At 41.7% G+C, this 15,523-nt stretch overlaps 1 protein-coding gene across 1 annotated transcript in view; it reads left to right on the top strand.

Moving 5' to 3' along the window:
- The window catches only part of POLK (DNA polymerase kappa), a 137,650-nt gene that overhangs the window by 84,526 nt on the left and 37,601 nt on the right, over positions 1-15,523 (top strand). The window contains exons 7-10 of the mRNA XM_088443691.1: positions 629-880; positions 3,474-3,598; positions 13,596-13,762; positions 14,916-14,948. Coding sequence (XP_088299817.1) covers positions 629-880; positions 3,474-3,598; positions 13,596-13,762; positions 14,916-14,948 — 577 coding nt within the window. The remainder of the gene's footprint in view (positions 1-628; positions 881-3,473; positions 3,599-13,595; positions 13,763-14,915; positions 14,949-15,523) is intronic.

Raw genomic sequence — 15,523 nt, 5'->3', positions numbered from 1 at the left:
CCATGTGCTGCCCACATGCTTTTAGGTGGAAAACTCATTCTAGGGTACTGGGCAATACTTAATCAATGTAACTTCCCCATATATCTTGCTTTTTATCACTATCATTAATACCATCTTTTTGTAAGTAAAAGAGAACAGCACTTGTTCAATAAAGTGTTTTAATAGCTCAGGTATTGTGGTACTGGCACATGGGGTGTGGGATTTTATGTTGACTTTCAAACATTAACATTCATTAAGTCAACATGGTGGTTATGTTCATGATGCTGCCGTTCAGAATGTCGACATTTTAAATGTCAACATAATGCCAACATGATGTAAGTCTACTTCTATCTCTAATGCTAAGCCTAATGACAATGTCGACATTCTGTCAATGTTTACATTCATGATGGCAACATTGTAACCATGTCGGCATTATGAATGTCAGCCATCTGTTGTTGACATTGTGGTTGGTGACTTTGTGACTGCAAACTGACACATGTCGTATTTGTATCATGTGTTTTGGTAGCCCATTCTTATCAATTCAGATGGTACCACACATTGCATTGCATTGGTATTCTCTATACTGTTATATTATTATTCACCATGACATCTGGGCTTATTTACCAATCACTTATTATCTCTGTATTAGTGAGTGTAGGAGTAGTGCCTATACCTGTTACCTGTGAGGCTGAGCAATGGCAGTGCACATCACCGGTGCTGTTTGAAGACAGTCCTCCCTTCCCACCGGATGAAAACCTGTCTCTCTCTGGACAAGATAGTGAGCGCTTGAATGAGCAGCAAATGGTGGAAAATGTGATTATCTTTGGAACATCAGCTGAGGAAGCTGTGAAGGAAATGCGGTTCCGTATAGAACAGAAAACCACCCTTACTGCCAGTGCAGGTAAGGGTTAATCAACCATTGACTGAATATGACCGTGCTTTGTTTTCACAGACATGTTACACTGACAGAATGTGCCGAAGGTGAAAAATAATTATTGTATGAAAATATAAGACAGGTTTCCCTTTTGGTATTTTACCTGTCCAGCAATGCTTATTGTGTATGTAACACATCACACAGACAAGTATCATATATTTAATTATGTATACGTTGCTTACTCGCAGCCATGTTTAATGGACTGCACCAATATTCACAGGAATGCAGCCTACGTATGCACTAGTGACCTGGGACACCGTACGATGTGAAACGATGTCCCGAGTTCCAAGTCATTTCGTACACATGTAGACTTTCGGAACTTCTGTTCTGACCATCTAATTATATTACTGTGTTCTTTGTTGAGACCATTACTGAACCCTATTTACTTCTTTTGCTATTTTGCTCCTCTTGTTATGGTTATTGATTGATATGATTATTGTTATTGAGCTGTGATGTTCCCCACTTCCCATGGGGCTCCCTCCCAGCAGCCCCCCACCCCCAACTCTCTACTCTACTTCCCTGTTTTCTCAGACTATTCTTTTATTTAAAGCTCACATTTATCGCACTTGTCTTTTCATATCATATGTAATTACTATGTAGTTGTTTGCCAGGTGCTTCTACTGACATCATTTGTGTTATTATTACTCTTATGTACTCTGGTTACATAATTGTCAATGTGATATCATACTATTCATCTTCATTTTTTTAACTTGGTTGTTTCGACGTCACCTTTACTGCATTTAAAAATATAAACTGTTAAAGAAAGAAGAATATTGGTTCAGACCACACTATGTGGAACTCCACATTGTTTTGGCAACAAGTACATTTTATACGTTCCCTCCCCATACATGCAAACACTGCATTTATGGATTGTACAGCACATACACATTTCTAAACACAAAGCACTTGATAAAAAAGTGTCCTGCAGTTTTACCTGATCTGAATATTCTCATAGCACAAAGAACGCTATATCGGTTGTCTGCTGTGTCATTACAGCTGATTTCTTACGAATAACAATCCATAGGTCCTGGAACCTGCAGCCCCTGTTTGTGGGTCCCTCACAATAATACAAATGATAGTGGTAGATAACGCCTGCTCATGGTCTATCCTTCCGGTCCAATCCTAGGTAACATTTGTACTTATGTTGTTGTTGGGTATGATGTGTGCTGTGCTGTGGATAGTGATCTGTTTGGCCACGTGTGAGGGTCTTTCTTCCGTTACTTGGCAACAACCGCATTGCATTGTCTACTTCTGCGGCTGGTGCCAATTTACTTCACCACCACGTAATGAATAGTATCAATAGTAACACATACGCAAATCAGCTGTCATATTTTAGATTACATATTAATCCATTTATTCCCTTGTGTACACTCTTGTCTGCAGTGCTATTAACAGTAACTCAGGGTTATATCTCATTCCTGACGTCTTGTTCATTCCTTGCATCAGAGACATTTTTTAGTAGTAATGAGAATTTTTATTTAATTTTTTTTCAATAACAAACAAAAGATTTCTGACTTTTTCTACACTTTTGTATTTCCAGTGCTCTAACCTGTAGCCGGTGGTTTCATATAATGTAAATGATTATATCTGTGTAGTGATTTCATTTGATTAGGGCAGCACAGACAGTGTAATGGTTAGCGTTACCGCCTCACAGCACTGAGGTCATGGGTTCAATTCCCACCATGGCCCTAACTGTGTGGAGTTTGAATATTCTCCCTGTGCTTGCGTGGGTTTCCTCCGGGTACCCCGGTTTCCTCCCACATTCCAAAAGTATACTGGTAGGATAATTGGCTAACAACACAAATTAACCAGTGTGTATGTATGTGCGCATGTGGTAGGGAATATAGATTGTAAGCTCCACTAGGGCAGGGACTGATGTGAATGGTCAAATATTCTCTCTGTAAAGCGCTGCGGAATATGTGTGCGCTATATAAATAACTGGTAATAACTGGTAATAATTTGCTTGCTGCCCTGGGGGGTGGACATTGAGCAGCTGTTTTCATGATTTTATTGTTTCAGGTTGAAATCAAGGCTTTACGTGTTTATGCCAAAGACAGGAGCCACATACAGCATTTCCCTGATCCATCTGTCTTTCCATATGTTCTTGATGAATAGGTCGCGTCTGCAAGTGTCATTTCACAGATTTAGAAGTTATCCTGCAATTAAGTGTATAAACAATTGATGGCAAAAACACAGATTTGTTTCCAAATGATAAAGAAATGTAAAACTGGCCACCATGCCATCCTAATTTACCCAGGTATTATATTTGTGAATTACATTACATGTCCACGGTCCTTTTTGGAATGGAGAGACATTTGGAATGGCATTTACCAGCAGTCTCATATTAGTACAAATAGCGACAGCTGGTGAAATTTGACTCCAGATTCCCGAATTCACGCTGATTGGCAGAACTGCTGAATACAATCAATGCACTTTTTAGATAGGATGTGACATGTGCACACTTTATTTGCTGTACCAGTGATATGATTGTTGAGGGTCTCCTGAACCGATAAGTCAATTGAAATTAAGTACAGCTCATTATATGTTGTCTTGCATTCAGGCATTGCTCCAAATATGATGCTGGCAAAGGTTTGCAGTGACAAGAATAAGCCTAACGGACAGTATGTAATTCCCCATGACAGACAGGCAGTAATGGACTTCATCAAGGACTTGCCTATTAGAAAGGTAGGAAACACGGCTGATTATTCTGTTGTTGGCCTTGTAAAGCTAAAATTATTCCCGACAAAATTTTTTTGTTATCTGCACTGTTTGTTCTAAATGTTCCCAAATAAGGCCCAAATATAGCATACTAAGGGGGAAGTCAATTAGCCGTGAAAAGACGCGTTTTGGTGAAAAGCATTCGCAGGTGCAAACTTTTCGCACACAACTGCGTATTGTGCAATCCTACTGCCGAAGTTTTCGCATGTACTCCATAGACAAAAACCGGCGAAGAGTATTCACCATCTCAGAGCAGGTGACAAAATTTGCAAAATACTTATTTTTGTTTAAAAATGTGGGGACTTAGGAGCTGATTCAGAGCTGTCGCTAGATGCAATCGCTCGAGCGATGTGTATGCAAATTGCGTAGGCAGCGCAATCGCACAGCACTGCATTAGCACGCCCAGTATTTCTTAGAGAGCGATCACATAGTGTATGCAGACACCCACCAGCCTGTCTTAAGACGCCCACTTGTGCATGTCATGTCCAGGTATGTATGAAACCATCGATACATCGGAGGCTTGAGGTTGACCATACCCTGCCGCAAGCATTGCGAGCACTTCAGTGTAAAAACAAGCCAGGTGACATGTACTATGATTCAGTTTTTTAATTATGCACACCTCTAAAATGCCGTTGAGATGCTCAGACACGCCTGCGTTTGCACCTCCACTCCCCCGTTTTTAATGGCCAGGCCCTGTTACCACCTACAAACGGCTTCTCCTGTCACTCACTCTGCTGGACTGTCTATGCGCAGCAAGCGAACGCATTGTAAAATTTCGCTAAAGTATGCGCACTGCGATGCATGAGCCCATGAGCATTTGCATCTTAGCGAGCGGGTCTGAATGAGCTCCTTAGTTCAGAACCCTTTAGACACCCCCGCCTAATGACTAATTAGGCAATTTTTTTTTTTCATTTATCTTAATTTCCTCCTAATGTAATTTTTGAGGTAAAAAAATAAAGTGTTGTAATTGCAACATAGAATACACCTTAAAAACACTCCATAGCACATAGTTTGGAAGTAGAGTACATGAAGATCTATAGAATTGCACTATACATTGTGGCTCTAGTCGTGACAAATAGCCCCTTTCAGTGCGCCAGGTCCCAGGCCGTGCCGAGCATCTTTTTCGTTCAAAATGTGCAACTTATTCCCAGAAATAAAACAACTGGGAGTGACAAAACGACACTGATAGCTTGCATGATCAATTTCTTATGCCACATTTGTACAATGCTTCTGAATTTGTATATGAAGTGCTGAGATGCCGTGGCTTTGGCGCACGCTAAGTTCCGTTGTCCTTCACCTGCGACTTTGTACATGTTTAAAATGAATTCCAGTGTGGATAAAGGCCCTCATTCAGAGCCGCACGTTAACAACAGTACGCTCGTTGCGTTCCGATGTTGACTAACCGCGCATGCGTCGGTGTTACACCGCGCATGTGCGTACGGCAGATTGCGAGCTTTTTTTCTCTCGTTCCTAAAATAGCGTACAGGAAGTGACATGTCAAATGTGATTGACAGAACAGGGCGTTTTTGGGTGTTGACGGGGGTGGAGATGAAAAAACGCAGGCGTGGCGAGGCGTTTTTGGGGCGTACATACATTAGCAGATGCGAACGTCAAATGTGTTCGGACCGTCTCATACGTCACTGAAACATCCGCTTTCCCTTCAAAATGCTCGCACAGCTTAGGGTCAGGATTACTCGACCACATTGGCGATGGCCTTCTCCTCCGTCCCGGGACTCCACGATGGTGCAGCGATTAATCGTGGCTGGTCAGTAAAGTAATTAGTGTTGGATTGAAATCCGGCTTGGTATGTGTTTGGAAAGCAGTTTATTGGGATAGCACAAAAGCGTACGCAGGTGGAAATCAGAGCTGCTAATGTCATGATTACATAATCAATTAGCGTACATTTTTGGGCTTTTATTTTGGCCACAATTTGGTGGTTATGGCCTATTGTAACAATAATGTCATCATCTTTTAATTAGCTCCCCTTTTTTTTTGTTTACTGTGGAATTTGCATCGCTATGTGTTTTTTTAAACGTTCCTTAAAGAGGCCTTTTTTTTTAAAAAAGAGGGTCAGTTTTTCCGTTTAAGGCCAGGATTAAATGTAACCCATTTGTACAATAATGTCACAATACAATGTCAGTGTTTTGTTTTTAATTTATTGTTTACACACAAACAAATTGGCATAATATTGTATTGCCTTTTTTTGTGGCCAAGATATTTGATCAAAAAAAAAAAAAAACATAACTACTAACATAAGCGTAAATACAAAATTTAAAAACATTTCACAAGAAAGGAGAGGGAAGTTTTGACCAGAAAGGAATATGAGCCAAGCACAGAAGGAAAGTGGGAAAAGTCGCCATTGCTGTCACCGTTTTCTCGCCCGTTTGGCTGGGTGAGGGTGGGCGCCAGACCGGGTCCGGGATGCCATCGGGCTGGCCTGTCCAGAGGCAGATGTTGTGGATTCTGGACTAGGCACAGGGCTAGGCACATTTGGAGGATTGCCTGATGTTGTGCCAGAGGTAGAGGATCTGGATGTTCCGGCAGGAAGGGAGGTCGGCTCCACCATGTGCTGGCGAACGAGCTGCTCCAGGGCATCGGCGATGCGGATGTTGGCCCTGGTATTTTCCGCCAGGGCCTGAGCAATGGTCACGTTGGCCGCAGCATTTTGCTCCAGGGCCTCAGCCACCCGTATCAGACTGGCGTCCATCCTCTGCAGAATCTCCGTATGGCAATCCGATTTAAAATTGAGTTCTGTGAGGAGGCCCACTGCCTGCGAGGGGGCACGCCCTGGACTGGCTTCTGCAGGGTCCTCAGCCGGATGTACTGGTTCCTCCCCTGCAGAGTCAGCAGAAATTCTGCGGCCAAGGCTCCCCTCTGGAGCAGACTCATCCGCCTCTGTCTCTGTTAGGAAATTGGAGAAAAGACTCACATTAGAATCTACATATTGGCACAATAGCATTTCTGAGTTGGTGACATCACAAGACTTACCTTGGCCAACATGAGGAGCCGCAAAGTCTGGCATGTCCGTATCCATGTTGGACACGCCAAACACCTCCACAGCCTGCACACACCCCTGTGCCATCTCTTCTAAGTCTGTCAACTCCAATGACACAGGGGTGGGACCCCCACCTGTCCCCCTTGCATGCCTAGCCCTGTCGGCAAGTTTTTGTTTTAGACGATATTTGAAGTCTGCCCATCTGTGGAATGAATTTGGAACCATTATCCTTTTTTTTACAATGGGGTTTGTTTATAGGATGGGAAAGTGTTTACTTACCGCCGTTTGACATCCCGGGCTAGACGGACATAATCACCCACCCTATTGACAGCAACGGCGACCTCCTCCCACATTCTCCACTTCTGGCTTTGGCTCATATTCCTGGCTGCCTGGGGCAGGATGTCAACGCACTTCTGGATCAAAACCTCCATCTCCTTGCTTGTGAAATGTGGCTGCCTTTTTTTTTTTGCAGCTTTGGCGGGTTGACTGGGGCCAGCAGTCTCTTCCATGTCATCCTCCTCACCTATTTGGGTAAATATGCAGATTTAGCCACTTCACAACTTGCACAATATTATGTTTTAAAATACTCATTGACACAAAATGCATGAAGGCCTTACCGCCGCAATTTTGACCATTGTTTCCCTGGTTTGAAGCCATGTCTCTGCTTCCAGCATGAAATCATCCAGAAATTCTATGTGATTTCGGGACGTATTTATACATGCGTCGTTAGTTTGCGGCCGCATCATTGATTGTGCGTCCCTATGATTCATCCTTAATTTGTGCGGGAAAATAAACACTATTTATGGCTTGGTGTGTGTGGATTCGAGGTGGGGTTGTTGGAGTGTTGTCGGTTAAGTGGTTTGGATTTGGTTGGTTGGTTGCGTTTGGAGGATTTTGGAGAGTTGTTTTTTTGTTTGTTTTTGCTACATTTCTTTGGTTTTTCCGTTCGCATTTTTTTCATTTTTTCAACATCCTTTCCTGATTTGGTAAGTTTTGTGCATTCAAATTTGTGGCCAATTGGTGTATTCTTCTGTTTTGTGGTTAGTTAATTTGTTTAACACTCATTTCATCTTTTTTAGTTTTTTTTTGTTTTCGGACCCAAAGAAGTTTTTTGAGGACATCTTATATATTCGAGTTGGGTAAGTCCATTTTTTGTCTTGCATTTGCGAATGAATTACGGCATTTTTGACTGTTGGTGTAGCGCCTTGCATTTGCGAATGAATTACTGCATTTTTGACTGTTGGTGTAGTGACTTGCATTTGCGAATAATTTACCGCATTTTTGACTGTTGGTGTAGTGACTTGCATTTGCGAATAATTTACCGCATTTTTGACTGTTGGTGTAGTGACTTGCATTTGCGAATAATTTACCGCATTTTTGACGGCTTATTCATCATATAATCCAGTTTTGCTTTTCCCTTTTCCATTTTTTGGGTCCATTTGAACCCTATTTGACGTACGGTGTGCAATGTAGTTTTCATCGATGGCCAAATGTGTTTTTCCGCTATTTTCTGTGTTGGCTTGCAACAATTTTTAAACAAAAAAAACACCCTCTAAATTTTTGAAGTCTCATTGTTGCCTTTTTTACAGTTTATACGTATCATGACAATACCCCGGCATGTAAGCAGCTATGGATGGTATCAGAAAGCTAAGTTGTTTTTTCTTACTTTTGGGGTGGGTCAAAAGCCTTACATTGTAAACTTTGAATTTCAGGTAGATCTGGGGCGAATTGTTCTGGCCCTGCTCCCGGAAGACGACCAACCTCAAACTCGTCCCAGGCGTAGGCATCGTAGGCATGCAAGGCCCCAGATATTTCGAACACGTGTCACCCTTTTTGGAATGCCCGATGATGAGGTTTTAAGACGCTACCGTCTACCTCCCAAAATCATCATAGACACTCTCTCATTAATAGAAAGTGATCTTGAGCGGCAAATTGACAGTCCAACAGCAATACCACCACTGACGCAATTTATGGCGGTGTTACATTTCTGTGCCTCAGGATCGTTTCAAACAACGGTGGGAATAGTGGCGGGCATCTCCCAATCCTCCTTTTCCCGGATCCTGAGGGCAGTGATGGAGGCACTTTTCAAGCACCTCCATCATTTTATTAAAATGCCTTTGGATATGGGTGCCCTTAGTGTGGCCAAGGCCAATTTTTACCAAATAGCTGGCTTCCCACACATCATAGGGGTTGTGGATGGTACTCACATACCACTTCAGCCTCCAGCACGGCTGGAGGCAATATTTAGAAACAGGAAACACTATCACTCCATGAATGTAATGGTGGTATGTGATGCCTCCCTCCAGATCCTGTCCCTGAATGCTAAATTACCAGGAAGTGCACATGACTCCTTCGTCATCCGGCAATCAGGGATATGGCAGAAATTAACCAACCTACAAGCTGGTGATGCGTGGCTTCTGGGTAAGTGGAGACCTTTAGTACATAACAATGTTAAGCTTGATACACAGTGTTCCTGATGTGGTCTATTTTTGTTCACAGGAGACAGTGGATACCCTTGCATGTCCTGGCTGCTCACTCCTTATTTGGCTCCCACACCAGGGCCACAAAGTGCGTATAATTCCGCACTTACAGCCACCAGGCAAGTGGTGGAGCGCTGTATCGGCCTTTTAAAAGGCCGATTCAGATGCCTCCACCGCTCTGGTGGCGAGCTCATGTATGTGCCGGATATGGTGTCTAAAATTGTGGTCCTGTGTGGGATATTTCACAACATTGCCATAAGGAGTGGTGTCCCAATGCAGCCAGAGGATGCCTTACCTGAGGATGGCCCCCCCGAGGTTGGTCGAAGGTCAGTATGTGGGGGGGCCATACGCGATGATGTGGTGGCCAGATTTTTTAGGTAAGTTTGTTCAAAACTCCAGTGTTTATACCTAATGTGTTTGTTTTTTTTGGCAAACATCTAATTTTTTTTTAATTTTCTCACCATCTTCTGTTTGTTCACATAATCTTTGGCACTCCAACGCTCACTACTTCCTGCTACCCTTACCAAACCTGGATCTGGTCCTTTTGGGCATATATTCTGGAACCCATATCGCAACGCCATGTTTGTGGAATCATGTTGGCATGGTCCTTCGTCAACCAGTTCTTGATTTTGTGTTTTTATTTATTTTTTTCTTGGTATGTGTTGTATTTGAATTTATCACTGTGTATTTTTTTTGGGAGTGACCACTTTGTTTTCTCTGTTATGTGGTGAATAAATGTTTGAAGAGTGAAATGGTCTTCCTTTTTTGGGACGTTAACAGCAAGTGTAACCAGGTTAACACAAGTTACATTTGACTAAGGGGTAAACCAGTACTGACGCCAGTTGAGCAAAACTGAAATATGTTTTCAGCTTTCCAATCCACACCAAAAGGAAGCCTGGCCCAACCTTGGGATTTGTAAGATTGGCCTAAGCAGCTTGCGCACCAAGTAGGAACCTGGAAAATGTAGAAATCTGAAATTGACACTACACCCAAAAAGGGAAATTACATTGTTACTGTTATGTGTTTCTGGTGTCTGTTTGACATACAAAGACAAAACACAATCTAACTTTTAAAAAAGGGAAATCCTTGCAGGAACTTATGTCAGGCTAAACTATCTTGGTTTTGGTTTTTAAAAATGAGCCACAACGTATATTTGTCTTTAAAAATTTATTTGGCAAATACAACAAAAAAAAAAAACTAATGCCGAAGGAGGCCAGACAGCCGGTCGAGGGCCACCAGAAGGCCGATTACATGGTGGCGCATCTGCCCCACAACATCCGCCACCTCTTGCCGACGCCTCTGTTCCTCTGTGGGTGAGAAAAGTGTGTGGGTTAATACAACAATAGGGACTCCACAGAAAAACATAAAAAAAAAAACAAATCACTCCTAAACCCAAAAACATAAATAAAAAGGGTGGGCTGGCAAAAATACAAGGCCTAGGTACAAATTCCCACAGGTATGATATGTGTATGCTTAAATCACCAGGAAGAGGTAAAGGCAAACCTTCACAATCAACAAAAGTCAAGCCACAAAAACACGAAGAAAGGCACGACACATGATTACATACAAACAGTTTGTGCTTTAAAAAAAAATAATAAAAAACATACCGGGAAACAAATCGGGAGCTCCGGCAAAACCTCCATGATCCTCCTCGGAGGATCCGTCATTCCCCAAAGAATGGGGCGGAGTTATGCTGGACTCCGGGGAGGGGGTAATTGGAAGAGGGGTGGGTGGAGGAGAGGGGGAAGTGGGACGGAGGGGAAGGAGGCCCGACATTTCCGGGAGAGGGTCTGGGAAGGATGGGGAGGAGTGGGGAATAGGCGAAAGATTTGGGGTGGAGTGTTGGCTGGGGGTTGGGGAGAGTGGGCGGGAACGCCGACGTTGACGGCGGAGTCTTGGCTGTCCCCCTAAAATATGTCAAATAAATTGCGTTTAGTTTATGGACAAATCCGGGCAAACAAACAAAAAAAAAAAAAGAAAAAAGAAATAAAACCAAAAAAAATAGCAGTAGAATTAAAAATTCATAAAAAGAGGGAAAACATGCAGACGCAGATATGAGTACAAATAATAAATAGAACAGACAGGAAAACATGCACACGCAGATATGAGTACAAATAATAAATAGAACAGACAGGAAAACATGCAGACGCAGATATGAGTACAAATAATAAATAGAACAGACAGGAAAACATGCACACGCAGATATGAGTACAAATAATAAATAGAACAGACAGGAAAACATGCACACGCAGATATGAGTACAAATAATAAATAGAACAGACAGGAAAACATGCAGACGCAGATATGAGTACAAATAATAAATAGAACAGACAGGAAAACATGCAGACGCAGATATGAGTACAAATAATAAATAGAACAGACAGGAAAACATGCACACGCAGATATGAGTACAAATAATAAATAGAACAGACAGGAAAACATGCACACGCAGTTTGCCCCACAAACACAAACATTAAAACCACAATACATAACACTTACTTGCCAGGATCTGCATGCGAAAGCATGCCAGCAAGCGGGGCGTTCGCCGTTGCAGGTCGGACCACCTGCGCTCCAGCTGCCCGATGTTGCGGCGTGATCCGAAGGACCGCAGGCGGGACCGTACCTCCGCATACGCGGAGCGCTTCTGCCGGTTGGTCATGGGTTCTGGCTGGCTGGTGATCCGGCGATCCATGACCTCCGTAAGCACCAGCAGCTCACGCCTGGTGAATGCGGAGGCTCTCATGATGGCAATGGTGTTTTTCTTAAAAATCATTTTTGATAAAGTGTGTAAAAATTTTCGGATTGGCTAATGTATTTTGGAAATTAACAGGAGCAATTTTATTGGTTAGTGTATGAGTCATGTGTTCGACAGGGCCAGAAATCTCTGGAGAGTTAGGATAGGCTTGATGCAGTGACATGCGTAAGCAAATTTAAATAAAGAAATGAACCCAGGGAAATATGCGGGGATACACAGCAATAGTACAATTGTTTAATTGTGGTTCACATGTTTTTTAAACAATAAAAGCGAATGTTTCATCCGTACGTATTCTGCGGGTAAACACAAACACAGACAAGAGTAAAGTTTCTTGCATTGTGTTGAAAAAAAACAAACAATTAAGCTAATTGATACATTGATTGGCATGATACGATTGATGGAGGTAGGCAGAATAAAGGAGCAGGTAATCGACATCTGACAAGGCCACTTCCTGTTTATACTTGTGCGTGCGTTCCTTTCAAGCCATTTCGGGGATGTACGCTCGCTATTTCGTACGCTCGTTAGTTAGAGGAGGGGTCGTCAGAGTTTAGGGAGGAATTTTAGATGCGAACGAAAATACGAGCGAGCCATTGAATTTAAATATTTTTGTACGTACGCCTAACGTACGTGCGCCCGCTTGCGTGCGGCTCTGAATGAGGGCCAAAGTCCCATCCCAGCATCTATAGTATATACTTTGAGTGGTGTTTTACTCCATCTGCAAATGATTTAAAGAAAAAACGCTCAGTCACGCCGAGAGGTATTGTACCATATGGCATATCGACGCTAGGTGTATTGCTAATTAATGACTTAATGTTATAAAAGCTGTTCATTTAAAAGTGTTACTCCCCTTCCGCCTTATGTTAATGTTATTTTATGCAATTCATTTAACACTTTTGGGTTTTCAATACCGATCACTGGGTTCATCATCCTATTGCTACTTGGATTGTTATCTGTACTTTTAGCCAATTATTCATTTAATATACAATTTCAATGCCTTTCAATTTAATTTGGTGAGTTTGCAAAACAAAGTTTTTGTGTTTTTTGTTTTTTCTTAAAAAGGGATTCCGATTTCTGCTGATGACCGGATGTCGTCCTGTTCAAACCCAAACATGCCTCAAAAACAAACACTTAAAATAAGACTTTTATGGACAATTAGATGTAAATGGATAATTGCACTGATCATAGGAATCACTAATCTCTATATCATTGTTTATTTATTTATCTCTTGTTAAGTGGATGAGAAAATTACACTCAACAGACTCTCACTGGCAGTGGCCAAAACTTTGCATCACATTGTCCTTAGACTTTGCTATCTCTTGTTTTGTGCTTGTTGTATTTACTTTGAAAAGAGTCATGGCTAAATAATTAATTAGGTTTTGCAAGTGCCAGGTCATCAGCATTCCTGTTTTCACTGGGAAGTCTCCAACATCCTCATTTGTCATCTCTTCTATTGGAACTGATGAAGGGAGGATTAAGTGATAAGACATTTATAATTTAGATTAAGCCTCTCCTCAGCACCCTCCACACACATATTTGTCCAGCCGCAGCTCATCATGTGTTCCTGGCATGCAAAAGGAATGACGGCTTAATAAAACCCAGAGGCTTTATCAATCACAGCATGCTTTAGCAAAAGTAACTCTTGGAAGATACCACGCTCTTCAGAAATAACCATTTGTAACACCCGTCTACCAGTTCTCTGAAAAGTATTACATACAGATGTGTTCATTACTGCAGGTTCCAGGTATTGGGAAAGTAACTGAGAAAATGTTACGAGCGCTTGGAGTAATAACCTGTACTGACCTCTACCAGCAGAGGGCTCTGTTGTCGCTTCTCTTCTCAGAGATATCCTGGCAAAACTTTCTAAATATTTCCCTGGGCCTCGGCTCAACGCACATAGAAAAGTAAGTAGATGTTTGTGTGCGTTTATTTTCTTTTATCTTTCATAGTCTATCTTTCAAAGTGTCATTGTAATACACACACCAGTTTAATCCTTACCAAGTTTCATTAACTGTAGAAAATGCGCCAACTCTTATTTATACAGAATATACAATACTGAAATATACAGCAATCTCCTTCTGCCTCTCAGTTACTGTTTAACAATTTCCACATTGAAACCACAAAGTAAACCACATTGCATATAATAGGCGATCTCTACAGTGGCGCACACAGGAGGGGGGGTCTCTGTCTCAGCACACTGAACGCCCATGACCGACACAACCAGCTCTAATGAGAGCTCTGATTGGCAGAGCACTCTGCATATGGAATCTCTGGGAGAACATATGCTGCATATGCCCAGCCACAGCAGGTCCGTCCGTCCTCATATCATCCAGTAGCCGCCAGTCTCCTCTCAGCCTCGGATATGTGTATATGTATGTATGTGTGGGGGTGTGTACAATGTATGTGTTTTACAATATATAATCCTCCCCCTCCCGTAAATCCTGCGTTTGGCCCTGCTCTAAATAAGTACTTATTGTAAGCAACTGCCAAAACGTCTCTTATTACAACTATGGGAACCTATCAGGACTGTGATTTGCTTGTTTTAGTTGATTATTTTTTATTTTAATATCATCTTTTTTCTGTTTATATGATTTATTACTTAAGAACCCATTACATAATGGCCACTTATGAAGTCACTTTAAAAGTTAGAGGACCAGTGTTCAGATAGAAATACATATACAAATATATCCAGTTATACTTGCCATATTCCAGATCACGCCACTTGACTGAACATGCAACAACGATATTTCTGTGCTGGAGATTACACTGGGATGGAAACCACGTTGCATGTGAGTGGATGGAGAAAGATGCTGGGATGAAAGGTGTGACATCGGGCACCTGGTTGGAGAGCCTTGGTCATCCACATAAGGCCATATGCAATACAGTCCTCTCTGCAGAAGCTTGAATCCATAATCCCTAAAGTTTAATTGAAGAAAAAAATAAAACAATATATATTTTAAATGGTTTAAGAAATAGCTGTACGTGATCATAAAGATATAAATCCTTGTTTTTCCTTTTTCAGAAAATATTAATGTGCTCTTTTTCTTCCCTTCTCAGGGACGGCGAAAGAAAAAGCATGAGCACAGAACGGTACGGTTTAAATTAAACCCACGTGTAAAATCCAATTATTGATTCATTTATAAAGACTCCATTGGAACTTGTTTAGTTTTTTTGCCATCTGCATTGTAAAAAATCTTTTTCACTTTAACCATTGTATATTTATTATTATTATTGTCAATTATTTATATGGAGTCACAAGTGTTCCGCAGCGCCTTACAAAGTACATAAATAAGTGACCAGTGACTTACAGTACAATACAATACAATGCAGGACAAGGACATTGATAATATACATTGCTAAATTAGCGACCATAACACCCAGATAAGCAACAGCATAACCAAGTGTTAGGTGCCCAAGTTGGGAGCAACGAGTAGATGAAAGTAAAGTAAGGAGAAGCACAGGAGGGTAGAGGGCCCTGCTCGTAAGAGCTTATTTATTGATTATGTGAATGAAGAACTCTTATGTAATTGAAACAAACGGTGGCATTTTATTAAAGAAAAAAATAATGTCCACAAAATACTGTGACATCACAGCCGCGTGATGTCACGTGGGGACGGGGCATGTTATTGATGCAAGCAAAAGAAAAAATATGTAGTTCAGGAGAT

This window comes from Taudactylus pleione, unplaced genomic scaffold (genome assembly GCF_031769625.1).
Source record: "Taudactylus pleione unplaced genomic scaffold, aTauple2 ptg000333l, whole genome shotgun sequence".
In the NCBI taxonomy this organism is placed as follows: domain Eukaryota; kingdom Metazoa; phylum Chordata; class Amphibia; order Anura; family Myobatrachidae; genus Taudactylus; species Taudactylus pleione.
Note: the sequence above shows the minus strand (reverse complement) of the source record. Positions and strands in the feature narration are given on the sequence as shown.